This window comes from Panthera onca, chromosome D1, assembly GCF_046562875.1.
Source record: "Panthera onca isolate mPanOnc1 chromosome D1, mPanOnc1 haplotype 2, whole genome shotgun sequence".
Lineage (NCBI taxonomy): Eukaryota > Metazoa > Chordata > Mammalia > Carnivora > Felidae > Panthera > Panthera onca.
The window spans coordinates 16,326,282-16,339,034 of record NC_138348.1 but is presented as its reverse complement, the minus strand read 5'-3'; the positions used below and the strand labels follow the sequence as shown (position 1 = coordinate 16,339,034).

Below are 12,753 nucleotides of genomic sequence, written 5' to 3'. Positions count from 1 at the left end.
ATGAGAACAGATTCCAGAAAGAGTGGAGGATTTTGCAACCAACTTAGTGCAAAGGTGAGGATGGGGCCCATTTAGGGAGATGAGTCAAAAAACATGCCAAGATTTGAACCTAGGGATTGGGAGGGGTCATTGCCCAAATGGAAGTAGAAAGTCAGGAGAAGCCAGTCTCAAAAGGAAGGCAAGGAATTTAGTTTTAGACCTGTTTACTTTTAGGTACCAATGAGACATCCAAACAGAATCTGTAAGTAGATCTAGGAAATACAGGATAAGGACTGTGAGAAAAGATTAGGAATCACCTCCATAGAGTAGAAAACATGATGAGACCACAGAGTGGGAGAGTGGAGAGTGAAAAGGAGGGACGTGAGAACAGATCCATCGGTAGGGAAAAGAGAAAAGAACCTAACAGAGCAAACAAGGGTCACAGAAACCTTTGAGAAATGGGTTAGGAACATATACAAATAGTCTTTTTCAGTCATTGGTATGTTTACTTTATTTAAATATTATCGGAAATAAGTTGAAGATTACATTTATAAGGAGAGCAAGATGGTAAACTGGAATTTGCTCAATAAAGGATGTATGGAATCTGGATCCTGGAGAGCTTTAGAACAAGATGGCAAATCCCTTTTTGTCTTATATGGTTTAGGTGCAGCCCTAGTGGGCATTAGATGTCTGATTCCATGCATTTATTTGTTCGTTCATTCAACAAATATTTATTGAGCACCTAATATGTGCAGGGACTATTCTAGGCACTTGGGATAATCAGTGCACAAAATACACACACACACACACACACACACACACACACACACACACACACACGTCCCTCTTATGGTACTCACATTATAGTGAAAAAGCATAGACAATCAACACATAAATAAATTATATAGTATGTTATTAAACAATGTATGCAATGCGAAAAGAGTAAAACACGGTGAAAGAGATTGGGAAGTAGAGTTAGAAAGACTGCAATTTTATAAAGAGTGATCAGAGTAGGTTTCATTCAGAAGGTTACATTTAAGCAAAGACTTGAGGAAGGCAAAGGAGTTAGCCATGAATTTATCTAGAGGAAGAAAGTGCAAGCCAGAGGAAACAGCTATGCAAAGACCCTAGGTTGGGAACACGCCTCTCAGGTTAGAGAAACAGGGAGGCCTGTATAGCTGAAGCAGAGTAGTTGGCAGGAGGGTAGCAGGAGATGAGGTCTGATAGGCAACAGAGGGCAGGGGAGTGGCAGATCCTGTAAGGCCTTGTAGAAACCTAACATAATATCTTGCTCCATAGTAGGTGTTCAATAAATGTTTGGCCAGTCATCTTTTGCAGTCCAGGATTATCACCAAACAGCATTTATCTATGTATTTATTAGAGTGACGTGTGCTTACTTTATTCCAAGGGCCTCTCAGTAGTTCTACATAAGGAAAATATTAACAGGGCAGTGAACCCCTTGGAGGCATTAGAGATCAAGGCAAACACTGTATTATTGCAACTGGAAGCAGTAAACAGATGCCAAACATAGTGGCTGCTGAATAAATGTGCTGGGCATTTCTGAAAAGCCTGCCAAGGGTTGGGACAGTGCTCATTCCATCGTAATCACAAGCTGCTTTCTGGGAGAGAAACAGCTCTACCATGGGACGTGGACCCAGATTTCCAGCCTAAGAGGAACGGCTTCAATGATTAACTTCCTTTCAACTTTCAGTCCAGGTACCTAGTGCATTATTCCCTGGAGACAGCAGTGGTGACATTAACACAGGTCTCAAGTGGCTCTGGGTTTTTGTGCCTTGACTGGCCTCTGAGCCTATCCCGGGTTTCACTGGTTGCATTTAATAGGTATTGAGTGAATGAAGGAATGAATAACCCTTTTTTCTTTTCTCATAGCCCATTTTCCCATAGCCCCCCAAATTCAGGCTGTCCAAGAACTCTGACCACAGAAGCATCAGCTCCACCAAAGAGGAAGGAGGCAGAGGGAGAGATAGGGACCTCATTAGCAGGCTGTCAACAGGCTTTTAGGGCTGCAGGGAAAACTACGGAGAAGGGCAAGATAAGTGAGAGTTCTTGGCTCTCTGTGTCTTGTAAAATGAAAAAGGCAGATTGCGTAGCTTGGGGCTAACTTCAGCCTTGGGTTTAAACTCAGACCCTTAATTAGGCTGTCTGGATCTGTTTTAACATCATGTCAAAGGAGTCCAAAATTGTGAGTTGGAGCCTTGACTCTGTTCCGCAAGCTGAGCTCTGCTTAGCCTCTGCCAGCTGCTTAATGGGAGAATGATCTAGAGAGAAAATAAATGGGTGAGTGAGGGAATGTTACAAAACAAAGGCTGCCTGAAACATCCCCAAACACACATCCTATTAAGTGGATCAGTTGAGTCATTTTCACATATGAAGAAAAGACACACTCATACAGACTTTTTTTAGCTATAAAAAGGGCTCAACTCCATTTGTAATCATTATGTCCATAGGTAGAAATAACTGAAGTTTACTATATGTTCTTGAATGTCAGTGCATTACACTTAGAACCCTGTACACCCTCAGCTCTTGCAGATGCCTTTTCTAAGTTCCTATGTAGCACTGACTTTGCTGTAGGCTTAGGTTTGGTGAAAGCTTCAGATCATGCCTTGGAGACCTCTCTATGGGCCACAGAGATCTTTTCATCTTAGGATCCATCATCTGTTCATGCAATATAGAAAGAAGGGCAGTGACTATGTTTTGAACATAATTAGCTTATAAAAATATGTCCAGTTGGTTAGAATTTGACTAACTCTCTCCCTACTCATCAGCTTCAGGTTTTATATCTAGAGAACCAGATAAGGACAACTCTTGTTTCATCCTTAAGGTTTCTCGGAAGGAACATAAAAACAAGTTTCAGGCCAGAAATAACCTTAGCAATCATCTGGCTCAACCTTTTCATTTTACTCATCAGGACAGTAAAAGCCAAGGCATGTGCATAACCCGAAAACAGGTTGCTAGTCCTTGACTCATCTGCCCAGTGCCAGATTGTTGTCAAGACCTGGGCCACCAGGCCCAGCCTCTTCTCCCATTCCCATTTCCTGCTGAAGTGACAGGACAGTCACAGATTAGTGGGATCTCTAAGGCTCAGGCAGTGTTGAATACCTGATTACACTGGCTCATGTGGTCACAAGGTGTCAAAATGTAGTCACCAAATTTAGTTCTCCCAGAAACATCTCCCAGGCTTTCAAGCAAACGGTGTGTGCTCAACGCATTAATTTTTCTTGTCATCTGAAAAGTTCTTCCTGAGTTCTCAGCTCAAGTGGTCACTGTTCATGGCCTGGCTCATAACCCCGAGCCTTTGGGAGGGGGTACTTTCTACAGGTATATAGGCTTATACTTTAGGCTGGACTTCATCACTTAAAATGCTTTTCTCTCAGTATGAGTTATTAAAAAAAAAAAGAAAGAAAAAAAGAATGGTTGAGCGAGGGGATAGTTGTCCTTGAACTATTCCACTTATTTCTGTTCTGGTGCACATATCCCTTACCAAAGTTGAAAGAGTTACACACTGTAAATTGGTGTCAGATCTAAAAAATAAAAAAAAAAAAAATTAGTGTCAGATCTCTTGTCATTTAAATACAAGAGGCTTCAGTCTTTCTTGCTTTCTCTTTCTTTTTTTGGGGGGGGGGGGTATGTAGGGTGGGGGTGGAGGCTGTTGCTAGATTCTAAGCTCTGTGGTCAGGCTTGGCCCACAGTAAGTGATAAACGAATTAACGGAAGCATTATTCTATAAAAGGTCTGTGGTTTAGAAAATCAACTACTGGGCTCTGACATAAAATTCTACATCTCGCACGGGACTTCCATGATTCCTAATCATCATTAGGAACCTGAGAAGGGAGCCCAACCCCCTGTCCTAGCCTTGAGATGTAGTGGATAAATTATAACAAGGAAGCTTTTTTAAAATAAAAGGAAGAAAATAAAAATAAATAAAAGGAATCTTAGTGTTGATTTGATCCATTCTTCGAAACTACGAAACTTTACTAAGATCAAAAAGAGCTAGTAGCATATCTGGGCCTTAATGAACCTTCCTTGTCCCCAGTACTTTTCTTACTATATCTGACAGTCTTGCCAGGGACTGTCATCACAAGGCAAAGTCAAATTCTGTGACAATGAAGTCCTCATAGACCTAGAACAGAAATAGAAGATATATAGTATATATGTCATATACTTCCTTCCAGCGCCTGGAGAGGTCACTAATAATCATGACACTTTCCCCTTGGAGTCTCCCCAGGACCTCAGGCAGCCACTGCCAACCAATCAGAGTCAACACTCGAGATTAAAACCTGCCATCCCTGTTCTAGAGGAAGTGAGGATTTCACAAGCCAATGAATTCTGGTCTTGACCTGTCTCCTCAAGATGAGTTGACCCTTCAACCAGGAACCTCACACCTTTTATTGTTCTTCACCATCCTCACGTCCCCCAAGGACTTAAAGGTGATGTTGCAAGAAGGTTTTTGAAAGCATGGGTCTGCCAGACAGAGCGGGTGCAATGATTAGTCATGACTCCAAGCCAGGCACAGTGATTAAGAAAAGCTAAATTTATATTAAATTATCATAAAGTCCTAAAATACTGAACATAGTGGTTAAATAACTCCAGAAAGTCCAATCTCTCCAGTGAGTAACGTTAAAACCATTACACATGAGCGCGGGAGAATCACTTCCATTAGTTTAGGACAAGAGAGGTTTTGCTTTTTACATAGTGAATCAGTGCTCAAATAGAGATTTCTTCAAATATGTCTTTTCTACATTCTGAACAGCCCAAGTGCAATAAGATCCTTCCCCCTTCCCAATCAAGAAAATGCCACTTTTCTACTTTCTCCTCATCCTCAACCAAGAGTCTGAGGACCCAAAGTGCTCTTTTCCTGCCCCGTCAAATGTGAAATGTCCCCCTTTCATCCCATAAGTGGCACCTCGCCTTTCCCACTTTGTGTACTGGAAAAGACTTGCTGGCCTGGCCAGGCCGTCCTGTGTGGGCCCAGACCTGGCTTGGTTACTAACAACAGGGCTAAGGGCTTGGCACCTGTCTCTAGCAGCCTTAGAAGTGACCAGAAAAACTTTGCTCGTATCTTTTTTTTTTTTTTTTTTTTTTACTCACATGTTTGGCAGCTGATTTCTCAATACCAAGAACCACAGGAGAGGTTTCAAATCAGGAAACTTCCCCTACAAGCCCTCGCCTCTCTTCTCAGCCCATTGTCCTCTCCTATTGCTTCTTGTTCCTGGGTGGAGGAGGTCTGGATCTGCTCCAGGCTGAGAGCCCTTCATCAGCGGTTCTACCTTTCTACATCCTGCCCCCTACTTTTGTGTCTTGATTTAGCCCTCCTCACCACCACAAGGCTAAGTCAGAGAAAGCAACTTGGGGCGGGGGGTGAGGGGAAGGAGGGGGCTATGTAGAAGGTTTAGGGCAGAGAAAAAGGTCTCAACTCCCCTGATGCTAGCACGAGACACACGCTCTTTGTGTGAATGGGCACGAACCAAGTGATGGCATCACAGCATGGAAAGTCAGTCACTTAGCCGGGAAAAGAGTTGGAATGGGAACTTCACCACCCCACAGCCACAGGTTCTGTGTCCACTAACTTTGATCCCTGAGCACTTGAGAGACAACACAGGAGGTTCAACCTCATGGATACTTCCTGTTAGGCCCTGGGTGCCCCAAGTCTATAACCCAATCTCTCTTCCTGACCATTTATGAAGACTTTTGGCCATTTCTTTGAAAAGTTGTTTCACGGTCTCTATGCTCAGAATCCCAGAGAATGAGCGGGGAGAGGGTGGCAGAACGTGAAGGTCCAGGTGATATGCTGCTTTGGGTCTAGACAGCGCTGGTAAGATGTTGCAAAGACTTAGCCCTCGGGGCCCCACATTCCTCAAGCCCCTGCTCACAACCTGGTGACTTAGAGTCAAAGACATAGGAAGGGTACTGGCCAGCAGTGGCACCAGCGGGGGAATTTATATTAGCTGCTGCCATGCGGTAAAGACCCTGTCATCGGAAGGTAGAAAAGCTTCCAGACAAACTAGCAGGAGGAAGAACAGATTGAGCCACACCCAGATCTCACCAATATCGGCAGCTGAAAAAAAAAACAACAACAGCAGCTCTTAGGGCAAGAATAATATCCACTGCCAGCAATGGACAGGACACGCGGCCCAACCACCCTAAAAGCTTTCTCATGTTACCAATGCACTTGAGGCTGGAGGCTTCCCAGATGCCCATACCAGCTGGGCTCACTCCTCCTTCCTCTCTCAGCCTCTATCCTTCATCTCTCTCTTTACCCTTGACCCCTGCCCCAGCCCCTGATGGGCAAGTTCTCTTAGAGAAGCGGCCAGGCTGGCTCTGATGGGAGAGAGGGAAGTCTTGGATCATCAGTTCTTGTGAGGCAGGGTACCAGGGAAAAGCTCTGTACTGAGGAGGAATCATTACTGAGCCTAGTTTTGGGGGCTCAGGATGGGGTGCAAGAGGTGAAGTTGGCGGTAAAATCCAGGTCTAAATTTTCGGGATGCACCCTCATTTCTTGTGCACAGGTAGTTATGGACTCAGGTGGAAACAGCTCCCGCGGAGGACCCGGGAGCGGTTATGGGGTGGGAGGTGGAGGAGAAGGACGAGCACATAGGAAGGGGGCCTGTTGTATAAGTGAGCACAAGGACCGGAAGTCCATGAAGGAGAGGGAACAGGCAGGGAGGGAAGGGAACGACGGTGTTTAGACCTGGCTCTCTGAGGAGAGCTTGCGTTCATGTTTCCAGCCCGTGTCTGGCAGAGAGCCCCGTCTTTCAGGAGTGGCTGCGGTATGGACACTGCTGCACTCAGACTGCTCTTCCTGCAGCAGCTGCTCTGTCTCCGTGTCATCCAGGGAGCCAGAGCTGGCCTGGATGGACACTGTGTCTGTCTTCATGCACACATGATCCCGCAGAAGGCCCCCCCGTGAGCTGCGGAGTTGCTTGAGGTCGTCCCACTCAGCATCGTCCCCAGACAGAAGGCAGATTCCCTCTACAATCTTGATCTTCTCCTTGGTGTAGTTATGGTCAGGCCCGCCCTAGGGTGGAGGGTGGGGAGACACGGTCAGTCGGCTGGCTCTCTAAAAGGATCTCACGGTGAACCGGAAAAGGAAGTAGATGGGGTGAGAGGAGGTGTGAGGGGTACAAAGTCCCACAAACAAATGGGGAGACTTGGTCAGAGAGCAAACAGATGAGTCAGCCTAAAAGGAGAGTAGCAGCTAGGATGATTATTACCCTTCTTAAGACAGGGAGGAGGGAGAACCATGGCTTCCAGTCCTGCATCATCCACTCACTGGCTATGTCACCTTGGGCAAATTACTCAGCATCTCTAAACTCAGTCTCCACACCTGCAGTGTGGGGAGAATAACAGTATCCATACCTCATAACCAGTTGCGGTGAAGGTTCAATGAGGTGATACACATAATGCAGTTAGTAGGTGCTTGACACGTAAGATACGTTAAATCATGTTAGGTATTGTTACATTGTTATTGTGAGTTATTAATGGGACACCAAGCTGATATGCATGGCCAAAAGTAATTGACAAAGGCAATTCAATGTGCATTTATTTGGGATTTTAAACTCCTCCTGTGCTCTTTTGTTCTTAATTCTCTTCTTCCTAATTTTGTTAAGGAGAAAACTTTTGGGAGGTAAGACAGGAGGAATCTAGAAAATCTCCTTATTTAGATTTTGAGTGCCAATCCTTTGGGACCCTATAACCTTTTCTGGGAGGTTACTCTGGCTCTGCTCCCACAAGCCTTGGGGCCATTCTCAAGCAACCTGGGATAGTTCCAAGGACAGCCTTAAGTTCTACTCAGGCTTCTCCCTTTGTGGATTTCTCAAAGAGGAGTCTTACTCCTGGTTTCTGGGGGATACCAACCAAAATGCCACCTCTACCAGGACACAACGAACCATGGCTGAGATTCTGTCCTGGGACAGTATTCCCACCGAGAGCTCTGCAAATGTTCCTCTATTTTAGTAGCAATTCAACTCCACAGACATTTACTGAGCCCCTGCATTAAAGAGGATACTTTGCTGATTGCCCTCTGGGAGTGACAGCTCCCTCAATAGAGCAGAGACAGACACAGATAGCACACAAGCACACAAGCACACATGTGCACGTGCGTATACACACACTCATTCCCCCAGCACACCCTCCAAGCTGAAATTAGCATAAGATTAGAGAGAGCCGTGCAGTGTCTTCACCTCAGAGACACGCTGGGTAAGCTAGGGAGAGGTGGGGGACACGGCACTGGCAGTTTGGGGGGGGGGGGGAGGAGAACACCACTCCCTCTACAAACACAGTGCAACAGGTACCTGAAATCAAGAGGAAATCAGAAGAGAAAGGGTGAAAGACTGTCAGAGGGGTGAAAGAGCTGCTGAGGAAAAGCACACAACAGAAGAAAAGAGGTCACACACTTGTAAGTTCTAACCTGTGAACCTTATTATGGTTCTTTTCTGGGGCATCAGACACTCTAGGAACCTAAGACTCAAGAGTCTCTCAAAGATACTAAGTGAGAATGGGATCTACCATCCCTAAAACTGACAACTATCCCTGCAGGTTCTGTTTTGGCTTACAGTGGAAGCTCTTTTAATATGGAAACTCATGGAGCCAGAAAGCATGGGATTATTATGTAAAGTGCACTCATTATGCATGGTGGCCCTGTAGATATGAGGGCAAGTTTTGACTGTGCTAGACAGGCCAAGAGAGTAGAACGATTAGGGTTTCATAAAGGATATAACTTCTGATGAAGGGTTACAGGATTTTAGAAAAAGCAGCGGTTGTATTAGACTAGGAAAATCTGAAATCCCAGGCTACTGATTCCTTGTGGAAATGGGACTATTTTTCAAGCCTAAACACTCAGCAAATAATTTTTCACTGAAGCAACAAAGGAGTTAAGAGAGCAAAAGCATGTAAACCTTCAAAATTCTAGAGAAATCTCTTAAGATTCTGTGATAAGAGGAAGAACAGCAAAAACATAAACAAAAAGAAACAACAACAACAAAAACCCAGCCATTGCCAGCCATAGGTGCCAACAACTTGGATCAGAGGTTAGAAAAGGGAGAGTCCAGGAGCTGTTGGGTTTTGAGGGGTATTGTCTAGGCGTCTGGGGTGCTTCACAGGGGCCTCACTGCAGGGGAATGATGACTAAATGAGGAAACACCTATGAGCCTAGTAAAATATCTCCTGGCAGGGAGGCGCACACTCCCATGCTTTCAGACTCAGACCTTCTGGAATCTGCTTTCTAACCTTGCTCTCACTAAGATCCCTCAAGCCGGTCCCTCAGAGAGTCTACATCTGTCCAGAAACCCAAATCACATTCATTTCTTCTGTGCACTATGACTTCCAAAATGGTAGATGGGACCACCCGGTATCCCTCACTGATCCATTCAGGCAACTGGAGCGTATCCTTCCCCCCTCCAGAAACAAACACAAACAAACAAACAACCACCTTGAATATAAACTTTAATTTTTACCTCTTTCTTATAGCACAGTTGATTGTACATGGCTGGTTTCGGGATTGCTTCAATTTTCACTTCTTGAGTGGAAGTTCGGTAGGAAGGGTTGCTGTAGGTCAGGTTTCCCATTCCCGGGTCAGTTAACTTGGATTTTTTGTGTCTTTAGGAGGAAAGGTGATGAGAAATTAGTTCAGATCTTTATCGGGGTGATATCTGGGGAAGTTGTAACCTCAATGTGGTAGGCAGCCTCTAAGACAGCTCTAGAGATCCTCGCCTCCTGCTTCTCCCACATTCTGAATCCCTGCTCCTTGAGTGTGGGTCGCACCTGATGATTCACTCACTTCTTTTTATTTATTTTTTTATTTTTTAAGTAATCTCTACACCCAAGGTGGGGATCGAACCCACAATCTCAAGGTCAAGACTTGCACCCTCCACCGACTAGGCCAGCCAGGCGCCCCTGGTGATGCACTTCTGAAGAACAGAAAATACAAAAGTGACGGATGCTAGATTAGGTTCCAGAGAAACGTGTGGCTTCTGTCTTAGGTTGCCCTTACTCTCTCTTATGCTAGCTCTGGGGAAGCAAGCTGCCAAGTGGCCAGTTGTCCTTTGGAAAGGCCCCACAAGGCAGGGAACGGATGAGAGTGACCTACAGTCAACAGCTGGCAAGGAGCTGAGACCCTCGGTCCAACAGCCTGTGAGGAACTAAATCCTGCCAACAGCTACACGCATGTGCTTGGCAGGGAATCCCTCCCCGGTCAAGCCCTGAGATAAGACCACAACCCTGGCTGATACCTGGACTGTAGCCTGGGAGAGACCCTGAGGCAGAGGCATGCAAGTAAGCTGCACCCAGATTTCTAACCCACAAAAGCTGTGAGATAATAAATGGTTGTCATTTTAAGTTGCTAAATTTGGGAATAATCTGCAATAGATAGCTAATCCACTGTGTCAAGACAGATCTGTGTTTCAATCCCACATCTGTTACTTACTAGCTGGGATCTTGGTAGACATAATCTAAGCTTTGTGAGCCTCAGATCCTTATCTGTAAAGTGAGGAGTAATAATACCTGTATTATGTAGCATTGATACATATTCACTAAATAGTAACGGTTACTATTATTATTAGTGTTGTTGTTGTTGTTGTTGTTGTTGGAAGCAGGAGCCACAGCAGCATAGCAAAATCCTGGTATTTTTGCTGCAAGCTGTGTTTAAAGCATTTGGAGAAAATATACAGAGGGTCATAAAAAGGATTCTAAACTGAAAATGACACACACTCCACCTTCCCAGGATGATCCCTACTGAGCAATGACATATCAAACAATATTGGGGTAAAGGCCGTGGTTATGTGAAGAGAAGATCATTTCCACCTTCGGTGGTTTGAGGTGAGGCAGAGCAGAGGAGAAGCAAAGATGGCAGCATCAGTCCCAGATCTGTCTCTTCCCGTGTGACCTTGGGTAAAGCCCTCTGTATCCTCGTCTATAAAGAGAATCCCGAGGGCTGCTGTGGTCCTAATAGGAGAAACCTACTTGGGCTGTGAATGGTGAAGAAGGATCAGAGTTCAGGTTCTACCTCGCTCTGACCAGGGACCTATCTTCGACGTGAGGCTGGTCAGAGGTTAGATCAGCACGATGTGGAGCTTCAGGAGAGCACAGATAATGAGGACCAGTGACCATGTGGCCCCTGCAGCGAGGCTGAGGTTACCTGTACAGCATCAAAGCTGCAATTGCCACCAAAATCAGCAGAATGCTGAGGAGCCCACCGATGACGTAGCTGACATGAAGTCCTTCCCCTAGAAGAACAGAGAGACACTAGGTGGGGGCCACGGACAATCTTCCAGCTGGCGTGAGGGCTGGGAAGACGAGGGTTCCTTTGGTAGGGGTTGGATCCCACACCACCTGAGGATAGCCAGGGAAGAGGCCGCAGGGGTAAGGGTAGGGGGCTGAGAAGAGATCTATGGTCCTATCTCTCATCCCAATTCCAATATTTACTACCCATGTGACTTAAGGCGAGATGCTTAACTTGAAGCCTATGTTTTCTCATCAGTTAGAGGAGATAGTTAGATGAGCGATAATAAACCGCTCCTAGCCTGCTGGCAATGACACGTGACTGTATATATACATATACACACATGCACACGTGTGCACGGGCACACATATATACAGCTTAACAAATGGTTGGCATATGGAAAGTACTCTGTAAGTGGTGGCTAACTAATGATTGTTTTTTCTATGGATTCAGCCTGAGAAATGGGTTGGACAACCCCAAAGAGTCCCTATGAAGGTTTTGGAAGGTATCAGTGGAAATTCGGATTCCTTATACCTTCTTTTCTAAAACAGTTGGGCACTCAGGGCTCACCTGGAGCAGCAGGTATGGCCTCATTGGAATGTGCACAGAGGCCCAGCCGAGCATCCTTTTCAGAGCATCTGTGGGGCAGAGAAAACTGAATGTGAAGGTTACTTGTATTCGATAAAGACCTTGCCTTCCTCTAGGAAAGGGGGAAAGTCCTGGGAAGGACAGGGGGAAAGGCTTTGGAGTGGGGCTTGCTGATATTTGATTGTACCTGATGGGAGACATCAGAAGCACAGACCAGGAAATACAGAGAAATCAGTGTGAGTCACTGTCTTCGGGATGCGATATCATGTTTAAATGAGTTTTAAAATATGTACGCTTAGGGGCGCCTGGGTGGCTCAGTCGGTTGAGCGCCGACTTCGCTCAGGTCACGATCTCGCGGTCCGTGAGTTCGAGCCCCGCATCGGGACCCTGTGCTGACAGCTCAGAGCCCGGAGCCTGTTTCAATTCTGTGTCTCCCTCTCTCTGACCCTCCCCCATTCATGCTCTGTCTCTCTCTGTCTCAAAAATAAATAAACGTTAAAAAAAAATATGTACGCTTATTATTTTTATTTTAATTTAAAAACAAGTTTTAAAAATGTTTATTTATTCCTGAGTTAAAGAGAGACAGAGTGTGAGTGGGGGAGGGGCAGAGAGAGAGAGAGAGGGAGACACAGAATCCGAAGCAGGCCCCAGACTCTGAGCTGTCAGCACAGAGCCCGACGTGGGTCTCGAACTCACAAACTGTGAGATCATGACCTGAGCCGAAGCTGGACACTTAACTGACTGAGCCACCCAGGCACCCCAAAATATGTACTCTGTAAAGAAGATTCCTCTAAAAAGGAGAAGCAGGTCTGGAAGTAAGCTAGAAGTCTGCTGAGACAACACTAAGGATATCAATAGTAGGGTTCATTAAGCTACCAGGATGAGCTGGAAGAAACTACCAGCCAAGCAAACCTCTGACTGGATACAGATTATCACAAGGCCTAAACAGA

At 45.5% G+C, this 12,753-nt stretch overlaps 1 protein-coding gene across 1 annotated transcript in view; it reads right to left on the bottom strand.

Annotated features, from left to right (window-relative positions):
• Window positions 1-3,617: 3,617 nt before the first annotated feature.
• Window positions 3,618-12,753, bottom strand: part of LRP4 (LDL receptor related protein 4) — a 51,573-nt gene continuing 42,437 nt past the window's right edge. The window contains exons 35-38 of the mRNA XM_060606541.3: window positions 11,786-11,853; window positions 11,132-11,219; window positions 9,453-9,594; window positions 3,618-7,015 (exon numbers count right to left, since the gene is read on the bottom strand). Coding sequence (XP_060462524.1) covers window positions 6,683-7,015; window positions 9,453-9,594; window positions 11,132-11,219; window positions 11,786-11,853 — 631 coding nt within the window. The 3' untranslated portion in view covers window positions 3,618-6,682. The remainder of the gene's footprint in view (window positions 7,016-9,452; window positions 9,595-11,131; window positions 11,220-11,785; window positions 11,854-12,753) is intronic.